This window comes from Malaclemys terrapin, chromosome 1, assembly GCF_027887155.1.
Source record: "Malaclemys terrapin pileata isolate rMalTer1 chromosome 1, rMalTer1.hap1, whole genome shotgun sequence".
In the NCBI taxonomy this organism is placed as follows: Eukaryota; Metazoa; Chordata; order Testudines; family Emydidae; genus Malaclemys; species Malaclemys terrapin.
In genome coordinates, this window is record NC_071505.1 from 165,675,538 (window position 1) to 165,689,703 (window position 14,166).

At 38.4% G+C, this 14,166-nt stretch overlaps 1 protein-coding gene across 4 annotated transcripts in view; it reads left to right on the forward strand.

The window, feature by feature from the left end:
* The first annotated feature begins 4,602 nt into the window (after nucleotides 1-4,602).
* The window catches only part of EPHA6 (EPH receptor A6), an 872,804-nt gene continuing 863,240 nt past the window's right edge, over nucleotides 4,603-14,166 (forward strand). For all 4 annotated transcript variants that reach the window (XM_054046132.1, XM_054046149.1, XM_054046139.1 and 1 more), the window contains exon 1: nucleotides 4,603-5,120. In XM_054046132.1, coding sequence (XP_053902107.1) covers nucleotides 5,018-5,120 — 103 coding nt within the window. In that variant the 5' untranslated portion in view covers nucleotides 4,603-5,017. The remainder of the gene's footprint in view (nucleotides 5,121-14,166) is intronic.

Sequence of the window (14,166 nt, forward strand, 5' to 3'; positions counted from 1 at the left end):
ACTGCAAGTACTGAACAAAAGGAACACTTGCCTTGCTGATTACATTTTTACACATACAGCAGCAATATTTTGCACTGTCAAAGAGAGTCAGAGTATGGCAGTAATGGGGGGGAAACTATTTGTCCTGTATTAGTAGCAGTTTACTATTAAATTTGCTAAAAGGTAAGGGCTGTGTTAAACTAATAGCACTGCTCACTTCAGCAACAACAGGGGGAGGGATAGCTCAGTGGTTTGAGCATTGGCCTGCTAAACCCAGGGTTGTGAGTTCAATCCTTGAGGGTCCACTTAGGGATCTGGGGCAAAATCAGTACTTGGTCCTGCTAGTGAAGGCACAGGGGGCTGGACTTGATGACCTTTCAAGGTTCCTTCCAGTTTTAGGAGATATCTCTATTAATTTAACGATTCTATACAACAACAGAACTCACATACAATTCATTTGTATGGAAAAGTGTAATTTTAGAATCTTGAACATGTGACCTATTCTGTAAAATTGTTGTTGATGGAACTAACAAATCAACAGTATACTTAACTAATTAAGAATGCTAATAGCACAGACAATTTTATGGAAACAATATATTAGATTTAAAGCCATATTTCAATTATTTTGTTGAGTTTATATACTCCAGATTAATTATTTTACTACATTAGTCTGTTTTTTAATCATGGATAATTATTCAAACTTTTGGCTCAAATATGACAATATTTTAAAAAATGCTAAATCCCATCAACTCCCAAAGACAATTGCATTTAATGACTAGAGTAGATCTATCCTCAAGCCACCAACTTTTTAGTCAAGATTTTATTTTATTTTTAACAAGTTCTGTTTACTCCATATGTTTTTACATACCGTAAAATATTGTAACTATATCTGTTGTTAATTCACACTACACTTTATTGTCATGAACAAAATGTAAGATACATTCTATAGATTTTTTTTTTTACTAAAGAAAAGGCTAAGTCTGTTTACCTTTTATTATATTGTCTATGAAATTTAATTTGATTCTATCTTAGTTAAATGTTTGTTTTTGCAGTACATCCATCGGGGGAAAAATCAGTTTTGCAGAGTATATCACATTCAAAAAATACAGAAAAAAATCAAACAGCATTTTTTCTGTTGAAGTGATGGCCAAATTCAGCGCTGGCTTAAAGGGGTACAACTTCCTTGATTCTATAAGAATATGCTCATTAGGAATCTTTGTTTCAGTTTTGAGGTGGCTCCAAAGTTCTATCCCCCCTCTCTTGCTTTATTGCTGTATTTTAAAGTTTAATGTTCCACCTGTTCCAAACAAATTGGACTAAAAATAGTGAAAATGATGCACACTATTTAAGACAGTTGCTGAGTTACTGGTCAGAGATTTCTGACGAGGCAAATTATAGGGACCCTGTATATTTATGCCTAGAGTGTTTGTTTCTATTTCCTTATTCTTTTATGCTGGTGCGTTTGTGTTTAAATAAAACAAAGCATCTGATTAAGACTGCACTTGAAATTCATGGCAATAGGAAATTTCGTCTAGCATTTCTATGAACGTTAGGTTTGCCTTCATAGTAGTTTTGCAGAAATTCAGCATCTAGCTAGGCATTAGTTAATGGACACTTAAGATAAAGTGTTACCCCTTTTAGCTGTTCTCTTACATAACTGTTCCCTGTAGCTTGTGGAATTCAAGGTTACCTGGAGGTCAGATTGCACTTTACATGTTTAAGAAAACATACACAGATTTTGCAGTGATATTGTCATTATTTAACTACAGCCTGACATGACATTTAAAAATAAAAAGGTTGTAAACCAGAATTTTTTAGTGTTTTTAATTTAATTTGGATTTATTCTTCACAAGTAAGGATAGTTGATGTGCAGTAAGCAACTTCCTTTTAAGTCATACAGCCACCTCTGAGGAAGGCATACAACTGTGTGTATTTTATTTTCATATATACACATAGGTGGTGTGCAGGTAATGCTGTTTGAGAAAAATCCAATTTACACAGCCAAAAATCTGCATATAGTAACCATAAATGTGAGGGATAGACGCCAACCTTAATCACGATATTTGTATTGCTGCTTTATAATTTTAAAATATATTTTAATTGGCCACTGTATCACAATTTTTTAAAAATGTGTTTTAATTGGCCACTAACAGACAATTCTCATGGATAGGAACGAGATTAAATGACACACCTTAATCTGGAGGCACCTATTTATTTTTGGGGGAATTAAGTGCTTCCTGTGATAATTTGGCTGTAAAGTATCTTGTTGAAACAAGAACAAAAGCAGATATGCATTTGAAATATCTGAGAGATCTGAATTCTCCTGAAAGAATAGAACTAAATTTTTTTTCAATATTACTATTTCTTTGTTTCATTACAGTTTCCTTAAAAAATATTATGATGTAATTGTAAAGGTACTTTGACTGTGCCTTCCATATGGCAGATGAATTTCTAAAAACAGAATCTAACTTTCTCCTCATGCCTCCAAAATGAAACTAGAGCAAGACAATAATATTTACCCGATTGTTGAGAAAATGTTTTTGTAATCTCCAATTAACTTTCCCTTGCACAGGAAAGTAACTTTATAATAGGTTGTTACCAAAACTAATGACATGTGAAGGATTAACTTAGTTTAAGGTCAATATGTATCGCAAAAGTGTTGCTGTATTTTAGTATAAGAAAAATTACTGTAAATAGCTATTTTAAAGAAAACCTTAGTAAGATAACTGATTCTAAATTTAATTCTTGTCAGTATTTTAAATTCCTGTTTTACAAAACAGTCATGTGTCCATGAAATGCTTTATATTCTTAATCAAATTTAGGTATCTAAGTAAAAATTGCTGGATTTTCTGCAGTGCTGTGCACCTCTACCTGACCTCCCCGTTGACCTAAATGGGATTGGAAGTTGCTCAGCACCTTTGAAAATTAGATTAATTTTATTTAGTGTATAAATATGGGTTTGGGCACCTAATGTTAGGCTCCCAGATTTGAAAATATGGACCCCTGAATTTTTTTTTCTCTAGCTCTACTAAATTCAGGAACTCCAATATTTCTCTTAAACACGGCCTACCATGGATTAATGGCAAAACAAATAACAGGGGTGAGTGACCCATATATAAAAGGGTTATTTTTAAGCGCAGTAGTTAAAATATTGAATCCACCTCAAAACAAAAGTTAAGGTAATGCCTCTTGTCATTCATAGGGATATATTGTATTAACCTCTGAGGTGGACTATGTTGATCTGATCAATATATATATCCATTCCCCAAAATTACTTATGCTTCATATTTCTACAAAGGACAGAAAGTAGCATCCTTTTTTGTTGCTGTGGGGAGGATACACACAAGTAGCTAACTGAATTAGAAAGAATCTACAATTAGTTTTTCTTCAGACCTACATGCCCAAAATATTTCTAGCTGGGATGTATTGTGTGAACTGAGCGACTTTTTTTCTTTAAAAGGCATTATAACTAGTAAATACTAAGCATAGTTTTCCTAAAATGCTTGATAACATCATAGTTGGTAAATTGTTGTCCAGCTGACAATAGATTCCTTTTCTTTTGTCCCATATTCATTAGTAAAAGTACCCTTATGTAAAGTTATTCCTCCTCTCCCAGATTATATATGCACAGACTCTTTCTTCCCATTAGTTCTTTGGCCCTTATTATTCTGATGAAAATGAGAACAAATTGTTGTAAGGAAGACAAATTCTCTAAGAAAAGAGCGAGGCAGTTAAAGAGAACAACCAAATTGCACAATACGCTGCAAGGTTGACTAGTACGCCTTTAAAAATGAGTTAAGTTTAGTATAAGTGCATCTCTCCTCTTAAGATATTTTAATGTTTAGCCACAACTCCCCCCCCCCCAGCAAAGTAGAGGGAGTTTTGTCTTGTCAACTAACCCCCTCTAGTGCTGAACAGGCTGCATATGACCTGCGGGCTGCTAGCAGCTTCCAGGCTAGGAAAGCTCTTCGCCGCTTGCTGCATACACACACACGCACGCACTCAGTATCACCTCTTCTCAGGAGAGCAGCTGAGGAGGGGCCAGCGAGAGTCCGAGCTCTTCCTTGCTTTTCACCTCCCCCACTCCACCTGCCACACTCTGCCCACATTTAGGACCAGCCGCATTATTGCGATCCATTTCTTTGGGGGGGGGGGAAGGGTGTTCTGCAGCGAGCAATGCCCGCTGCTTGCAATGTCCGCCTGCCCGGGGACGGGGAGACCCCCCGGCTCTGCACGTCCGACGCCAGCTCGGAGCCATCCTGCGGGCGCTAATGAGGGGTGATCGCTCCAGAGAGGAGCGGCGGCAGCACCCAAGGCTGCAGCCGACCTGAAGGCAAGGCAGCCCGGGAGAGAGAGCCGCCGCAACCGCACCGAGCGCCGCCGGATTCCTGCTCGCGCCCCTGCCCAGAGGGAGACCGCCCGGGGGGCAGGCGCCGGGGCTCCTGCGCGCTGCAAGTTTTGCCGAGGTGCGAGGCGGCTCGGGGAGCTGTCCAGCTGTCTTCAGCGTCCTCCCGCCTCTGCCGGGGGCCCGAGGGCTGGAGCGCCTCGGCGTCGGCTCTCGTGGGGGGGCCGGGCGGTGCGGAGGCGGGATGGGGATGCTCCGGAGCAGGAGGCTGCCGCCGCTGTGGGGGCTGGTGCCGAAGCTGCTGCGGGGCTGACGGGGCTGGCGGCGGCAGCTCGGGCGGGAGGGCAGCGAGCTCCCACGCCCCTAGGCAAAGTTCCCGGAGCTCGCCCGGCTCCCGCCAGCGGCTACGCTCCAGTACCCCGGCCCCCCAGCCAGGACGGCAGCTCCAGCCCTCTGCCCCCTGTGGCCGCTGTGGCTACTCCTCCCTCGGCCGCCCCGGGACCCCACCAGCGGATGCAATTACTCCAGCCTCTGCAGCACCTGGCGGCAGCCCTATCAGAGGCACCTGGCTAAGTGGACCCTGCCCTCCGGCGTTGGGGGGCAGCGGCGTTTCCCACCGGCCTGGAGGAGGAAGAGGACCTGAAGCCCGCCCCGCCTTCTCGGGGCAAGGACCAGGGGGCGCAGGCACCAGCCATGGGGGGTTGTGAAGCGAGAGGTTTGCTCTGGAAATTTGGCCTGTTCTTCCCTTTGCTGACGGCGTGCCCGGCGGGCTGCAGTCCAGTCTCCGGCAACCAAGGTAAAGAGGGGCGCGGCGGGGTGGGAAGGCATCACTCTGTGTGGCTTTGCTCAGATCAACTTTTCTTACCTCTAGGCACCTGGCTGTGGCAGTCGGGTGCTGGGGAGCTGGCCGTAGCCATGGCAATGACGGGAGCAATATGTTTATCCTGCACAGCTGGGGGTACTTTGCTGTCCCTCTTCTAAGAGGGCGAATTGGCTGCCTCACTTCGGGGACTGATGGGCAATGTTCGAATTCTAGAGCACCAAGAAGAGGGACAAGTTCAGGGGGATTCCGCAGCCCTACCGATAGTGGCTGGTCCAGTGCTCTCAGAGGAAATGCTCTCCGTGAGCAGGAAATGTGGTACTGATTAAAAACCTCAATGAAACTTGTGAAGACCTCAGCTCTTTGAGTTCACATGTTATCAACATACTATTCTTTTGGCTCAAGTGGGCTCTATGGATACAGGTGGCAAATAGATTAAATATTCTGCCCATTTCTGTAAAATACAACCTGTGTCTTCTCTGTAGGGATTTCTCTTGGGTGGGTGATTGTTTCTGGGACAGATAATAGGAAGCAAAAATACCTGTCTCTTTCGTTTGTTCTCTATGAATGATTTGGCAGGTAACTCCCTCAAAGGCAAGTAGATGACTCTTTAAAACTTAGTATTTCTGGAAAGGAAGCATATAGTGTGTGTTTGAGAGGTGGGGGCAGGAGCAGGTTGAATATTAGAACTGTTTTCTTTTGCAGTAAGAGACCAATCATATACCCACTGAAGTCCACAAAAAAACTCCCTTGGATTTCAAAAGGGATAAGACTGAATCTTAAAATGCAAGTGACTAGAAAAGTGTGCCATCCTGAATGAAATTGGTTTGGTATTAAGGGGACTTTTTTGCCCTATGATAGCAATATCAGAGCATGTAGTGTAGAAAGGAATCTTAGTCCTGATGTAATCAAGATCATATCGGGCTTTCTATATGAATGTCTGTTTCCATAGGTACATAACTGTACAGTAGAACTTGATCTAGGCTGAAAGTTGGCACAGAATGGTAGCATATTTTTATTTAAAATTTGAATTATAAGATGTGCTTTCCTCTTATTTAGCTCAAGAAGCACATTCAACAAAGAATTTTGGAAGCTCACAGCATCTAAAATGAGATGATTGCTCCCTTTATTCAGAAATCATAGAAAGATCTCAAGATGACAATTTAAACCTTATTTTGCATGTGGCAATTCTTGGTTGCCCAAAATGCTCATTTAATATATTATCACAGGCACACGCCACTTACGTATTACTTGACACAATATATTTTACCCCCTTGGCTACAGTGTAGTTCATGCTAAAATGTAGTCTCTGTACCAAAAATGACTCTATTTAAAAAGATCCATAGAAAATATCCTGTGTATTCAAGGAACATTAAGATTTTGTCAAATAAATTAAAAGGAAACAAACATAGCTGAAGGTGAAACGTACGATATTGCATGCCATCCAACATCTGAGTAGAACAGAGAATTTCCTTAACTGCGTCCTTAATGTACTTTTTTTCCTGCCAAAATATTGGAGGACATGTGTGATATATTTAATCCTTAACTGTTTTGGATATTTGGGCATGACTCAACTTCATGTGATGTAATTTTAGTGTAGGCGTAAAATCAAAGGACAGTTTTAAAGGGACACATCCTAAAATGTTTATCTGAAATATTTTTAACCATTATCATTATAAGGAATACCTAAGATTGCCACAGTAGGAAACGATTAGAGGAAAGGATTTTTTTTTAAATCATGCATTTGATAGTACTTATTATAATCAATTTCATATTTCCTCAGTACAATAAAATTTTAATGGATTTTATCACAAGAAAGAGAAAATAACATTTTTAGACACTGGAAAAATGTGACCATAAAAATGCAAAAATTTGCATGAGGAATCAGGGGCAGGTATAGTATCTGAAACTATACTTAATACAGGTTTTTAAAATTACTAGAGATTAAGTTGATAATGACCCTTTAACTCTTCTATAATAAACTTTTTAAAAGTTCAGGTATTGTAATTTTTACAATGTATAACTTTACCAAAACCATTGAATACATATTTTTTTGCACAGAAAACACAAATCTTCCATGGCAGCACAATATTGTTTGTCTTTTAGCTCACCTTCTTGCTAGAGCGTACTAAAGTCTACTATATTACAAGGCCTATCCAGGCACACAATATATATATATAGTTAATAAAGCAAAGTATGTAGTCATTTTGAAAAATTTAAAGCCTGATTACTTGGACTAAGGATAAAGATTTTTGTAGGAAATAATTTAAATTAGATTAGTATCTACTCATTGATGTGTATAGGGGTAATTAAGTTGGCAATAATCTTTAAGCATAGTTTAATTTACAGGGTCAAAGATTATGAAGAAAAAGTTAAGTAAAACAAATTATCCCAAAAGAGAGTTCCTCCAGGATTAGTCACTTTTTAAAAAATAATTTTTGAAAGTTTTTTTTTATATGCCTTTCAATAGATTTATTCAAAGAAAGAATATAACTGTCATGAACAATGTTGGGATATCCAGTTATTTGCTGAATACAGTACTCTGGGATTTCCTAACAGTTTAATAATTTCTCCTTTTACACTTCATTTGTGAAAACTTTCAGTACTCTAAGAGGTCATTTTTGAGCATCATGATTATATTATAAAAATCACACAGTTAAAAAAATCCTACTCAATCTGATATTAATAATGAATTGAAAATGACTAAAATAGGCCCCAAATCCAAAATGCACACATAAGAGCATCTGCTTAATAAAATGTTGTCCAATGAAGTTTAGTTTTAAGGGAGACTTTCTCAAAATAGAGTGAAAACTGAGAAATATTGCATTAATTCAAAGTGGAATTGAATGGAAAATCTGGATACATTGGGGAGGTCATTCATTGTATAAACACACTCAAATGATTAGTATTAAAATACCTGTTGATTAAATTTGGATACCCAAATGTTAAGCACCTCTAAGAAATTTTCAAGATCTGCTGTAGTGTACTAAAGAAAATAATAAGACATTGCTGTTCTCAAGTTTTCATATGGCAACATTTCAGAATATTAATTTTGAAAATGGAGTTGGGTAAATCATAATTTAAAAAAAAAAGGCTGATTAACTTCCATTGAGTTTTGAGTTTGGCTTTAAGATTTGATGTCTTTGACCTCTTATCTTTCAATGCATATTTGCAAATGGTGAAGACATAGGTCCACATTAATATCAAAAGTCTAGAAGAATCACAAAGGAATATTCTTTAAGGAGAAAAATAGAAAAATGAAATAAATTACTCTATCCCACCATAGCAACAAAAAGAGCCTTTAATGCAGTGTTTGCAGTTAATCCTCTGAAATGATGTTTTTCAGTATCATGTCAATAGTATACTCCAGTTTTTAAAGGACTAAATAAATCCATAGATTCAGAATAGGTAAGGGTTCTTTTCCTTAAAAAAAAAAAAAACAGACTGAAACCTTTAATTTTTTAATATAGTTCCTAGACTCTTTGGTTCTTACCCTTCACTCAGTAAATCAATGCTTGGTGTCTTGTTCTATCTGTAGCAAGGCAGACTGAAACAGTAGTATTGACAGAGGAGTGAACTTACTCATTTATCTTAATGGAGTGGTGAGTTCAAAAATAAATTGCAACCATCCTAAGAGCTAGTTTCTACTGTTAAAAAGATCTGTGGATAGATGAGATACTTGTCCACACATTTCTGTGCAGAAGCAGTGAATCAGAAATCAACCTTAAACAGGCATTCTTGCAACATAGACCTCACTGGGTGGATCTCGGGTGGGATGTTTGTCCAGACTCACATTGATCAGCTACCAATATCCAACCACTAGCTAGCTGCATAAATGAGACTAGATTTTATCCTGTATTGCTGCTTAGTTGTTTGGCTGTCAAACTCAGAGCAGACTTCTTCTGTATTCTCAAAGATACAGAAAGTAGCATCCTAACTACAAGTCACTTTATCAGAAATATACTTGTCTAGAAGATGTGGGTCAAAACAGATCATTCAACAAATTATTCAACAATCCCAGATATTTTAAAAATATCTTATGTTGGAAGAAGACACTAGCCAACAATTCCTGGGCTGCACCCTCTATTAAGTTATTTACTATTTTCTGTCACCAAAAGTTTAGAAAAAAAGAAGAAAATGACAGGGATTGCAGAATTTTATAGCATGTTTCGTGCATGTCAGTGAACTTTAAGAGCAAGTCATACACCTTTTTGGATATTATGTATCAATGCATTTTGCCAGCTTGTGAAATGTACAAGCTTGGTCTGTTTCATGCTATTTTTAAAAAGAAACTATATCCTTTGTCCACATAGCACAAGTGTGTAGTATTAAAATGATGTCAAATTTTAATGATAAGATTGATTTCCCTTCCCCACCACCTCCAGTAAAATTGAATAGCATGGCTCAAAGTACAGATAATGGAGCCTTTCAGCTATAGGTCAGTACTTGAAATCTGAGACAGATTAGGAGTCACCCAAAATCATTATCAGCTGAAGGAAGTTGGGGGATTTTTTTAAAATCAATTTTCTAATGGATAAATACGTATCTCAGATACAACACTGTCATAATTGCACATGCTGAAACCACAAACAGGAATAATGAGCGTATAGAGTCATTGGGTATAGAAATTGAACTACTTGCTTGCTGCTACAAGGTTTACCTCCATGTCAGGACTTGAGACAGTATGAGGAAAATTGTGCTGCCTGATGTCAACATTGTACTTGTCTTGTAGGCAGGGGGGTTTGTCATTCTGGATTGTCCTTCTATACCTTTTGTTAACTTTAAAGTCACTATGGAAAATATGAGGGAAAATGAAAAAAAGTAACTGTACCAGTCTGGGAGAAGTGTACAGCTTCCCCTTAAAAGACCATAAAATGAATAATGAGAACAAGATTATTTCTGCCTCAAGCTATCAATAATTTTTATAGAACTTAAACTGTTCCAGAGTTTCCTAGAGCCATATAATAATCTTGAATGCTAATGACAGAATAGGAAACTTCTCAGTAGCAGATATGCGTGCAACTTTATATATCTAGTAGTCTAGAATAACTAAGATAAACAGATTTGAAGAGAACACTTCATAAAATATTGGTTCTAAATGCTGAGTTAGCACTTTCAGTTCATCTCTGTTTGGCAATAGTGAAAGTGAACCTAGTGTACTTTAATTTCTGAACACCTTCAGATCATCATGAAGTAACTCTTTCAGACTTCATTATGATAGATAAAGATGAATTTAATCAATGGAGTGGAATTAAAAAGCAGGATAATGTAATTGTATCACATGAGGATGATAAAGTACTTTCTAGTTCATTAATAACCAAGGAGGATGTTAAACATTGTCTCCTAGGGACAGACATTTTTAAATCAAGAGGGCTTGATTACTTGCATCCAAGAATTCTAAAAGAGTTGTCTGAGAAAAACTCTGGCCTACTTATGTCAATTTTTAATAAATCTTGCAATACCAAGGAAATTCCAGAAGACAGAAAGAGTGTTAATGTTCTGTCAATATTCAAAAAGGGCAAGCAGGATCACCCAGGTTACTATAGACCTGTCAGCCTGACATCAATCCTAGAGAAAATAATGGAAAGTTAATACTGGACTTAATTAATAAAAAAATAAAGGTTAGGGATATAATGTCAGTCAACATGGTTTTATGGAAATAGGTCTTGTGAAACAAATCTAAGCATACTATAGAACTTTTAGTGCCTGGTAGCTAGGTAATCCAACCTTCTTTTTTCCATTGATGTCCTTCATTCCAATTATGATTTTATTACCAATTTTTCAACAAATTCATTTGTGGATGCACCATTCTTGTCTTTTCCATATCTAAGAATAACACTGTTCATCATTAGTAGGCATTAGAGATTCTGTTCCATTTAATTTAGACATTACTTCTAAGGCGTGTATATATTGTTGAGTACAGTTCACTGGTAAATTCTGCTTCAACTCAAGTGCCCATTTCACAAGTATCTTCTGCCTGAGGCCTGTTTATATATCTGAGAGTACCATCTGACCTGAAGTCTTTTTTGTTTGTAGTTCTAGCAACTCTGGAATGGTTTGCTGATGTGTCATTGTTCAACACATGTCTGATGTATGATGTCTAAGCATCTCTAGCATTTGTTGTCTCAAGTCTATGCATTTGGACTAAATTCCAACAAAGTCCGCAGAATATAGAGCTGGTTGAATAAATTGAAAATATTCATTATAACTGTTGGCATGGTTTTCATGGAACAGTTATTAATGACTAATTTTGTTCACTATTCAGTCAGCTCTATAAGCAGTCAAATAACATTAGCTAAGTAATACACAATTTTTCTACCACTTGGTAGTTTTCTGTTAATATTTTTCCACTGTTCAACTGGCTCTACTGTATTTTAAGCCTCTTCAACCTCTGAGCAGCACCTGAGTATTAAATATTATCCATATGTATCTTAATGTTCAGCTGATTTGCACAATAGCTGCAAAGTTCACAAATTACTTTGGTATACGAATTAGAACTGGTCAAAAAATGTAATTTCCTTTCTGTGAGAAATTCTGACACTTCAAATTTTATTTGGGTCTGAATCAGAACAAAAAAGCTAAAATTTCCCACAACACACATTCTGAATATTTTTTTATTTGAAGCCATAGAAACATTTAGTTTCAATAATATGGAAACATAATATAATATAGAATATTAAATATAATACAAGCATAGCTCATAGTACTGCTTATTACGGTTGTTTAAGACCCAGTTTTCAGTTTCTTATAAAACCTTGCCAAACTTTAAATATTTGAGCTAATATTTACTATGTGGATGAATGTCTCAGGCTTAATTTATTTGGAAAATTTTAGTCAAATTAATTCATCTGTCTCCAAAAATGAGGCTATGAATATATTGCCAATATTTTTGTAACAATAAAAACAACCTTTTCCTTGGAAAGTTATCACGTTCCCATGCTTTGGAACAAATCTTGAAATTTGACAGGTGTGGGCTTTGCGTATTGCTGTCCCTCTTAAAATCTTTACATATGTAGTTAAATTAGAGACCTTTGAAAAATTGCAGTTCACACATGTTCATTGTAGACTTGCCAGCGCTTAGCAGCTAAATCCCAAAAGATTCCACCCTAATTGAGTATGCTCAAGCCTCTGGTGGCACCTAGTGTTGATTTAATTGTGCATGTGCCATCCCCACAGAGACTGAGCATGTTCCTTTATCTCATACCTCCTACTGCTGACCAGACTATGCATGAGCCAGCCCCACAGAGCAACTGAACATGCTAACCCCCTCACAGCTTGTACACATGACAGGACTGCATATACATCATCTCCACAGACCAGCTAAGCATGTTCTCTCCTGCTGAGGACTAAAGAACAAAGTCAGACTTTCCCTATAAAAATGGCTTTTCCAGGCTGGGTACCAGAACTGAGAGCAAGGAGCCTGTCTCTCCTGTTTTCTCAGTGAACCCTTGCCTTCAAAAGCCCCACCTCTTTTGGTTGAGGCCCCACCCTGCTCAGGACTCCGGCATACCGGTAAGTCCTTTAAGTTACTTTCACCCCTGAATAGAGGCAAGAATCTGATTGTATAGTGCCCATGTACAGGTATACATTGAAAGGGCATAAGGACTTTCCCTACCCAACCTCAGGTCCTCCATAAGTGCCAAGCGAAACTGCAGTCCCAGTACTTGTGTCAGTGTAGGGATTACTTCCTTTCTAGTCCTCTCAGGGTACACAGCTCTCAAGAGAGCAATGGAGGTGTTGCGGTACAGACGTAATTCTACCTTCTCCTGCCAACTGACCAACTTCTCACACAAGATATTAGGAGCAGATTAACAGCCTTTGTGCATGTGGGAGCTCTCCATAGGGCAGTGAAGCTCCATACTTCTTAATAAGGGGCTGACCCTAAATGACCCAATACACCTCTACCCTGATATAACACTGTCCTTGGGAGCCAAAAAATGTTACCGCGTTATAGGTGAAACCGCATTATATCGAACTTGCTTTCAGCCACCGGAGTGCTCAGTCCCGCCCCCGCGGAGCAGTGCTTTACCGCATTATATCCGAATTCGTGTTATATCGGGTCGTGTTATATAGGGGTAGAGGTGTAATTTAGGGTGAAATATCTCCATGGGAATAGATAGATAGATACTGGACATTTAGTAATTTGTGTTGCTTCCTCATTTCAGCAGGTTGTGGACATTATGGCACTTTTTAGTGTGGAATGAAATCACCTCTTGGGGAACATAAAAAAGGGCAATCAGAACAATCAGTAATAACACTACATGAAAGCACACACATGAAATGAGGACATATTAAAAGATGTATTTACCAGGAACCCTTACAATCTCCATCCATTTAATGGTTTCTACACCAAGAACAAAAGGGGGAAAGTCACCTATAGCCTATACGATCACTGGTGCATGTAATGAGTGATTTTCTTTAGCTGGGTTAGAGTGAAGTTGCTGCTGTAATTCATAGTCTCAGACTTCTGGCTACATCTATGTAAAAATGGACACAATAGAATGTTCTTATAAATCCAGAAGTGTCATTTATTTAAGTAAAAATTATGTAACTTATTTAACTAAAAATTGAAGTTTAGATCATGCCTTCCCACAAAAGATCCTGGAGGGCTAAGGATACTAGAAGAAAAAAAGTTTTCAACCTATCATGTGGTCAAGAGGGGCAGTATTTGTCTCTCCATAGAGTCCAACCCCAGTGATGTCAAACAAGCTATGGCAAATTTGAAAAGCTAGGGATAGTTGCAGAGGGCTGGCTCTTCCACGCTACCCTTTGGGACCAGCAGTGTCCATGTGGAGCTGTGTTGTCAGTCATGTCCCAAGTGTGTCTGGACCCAAAGAGGAATGTCAAATCTTAAACAACAACAAATTTTCTGGCCTTACCGGATTGACAGGGGAATAAGAAGTTGTAAAACACTCGGGTACCAGAACAATGCCTAAGGTGGAGATATTTAGATGATGCAACAAGGCTAGACTTACCAATGGTGCTGCCCAGCTGCTAGGTCACTGAATCCCAGCTCTTCCCC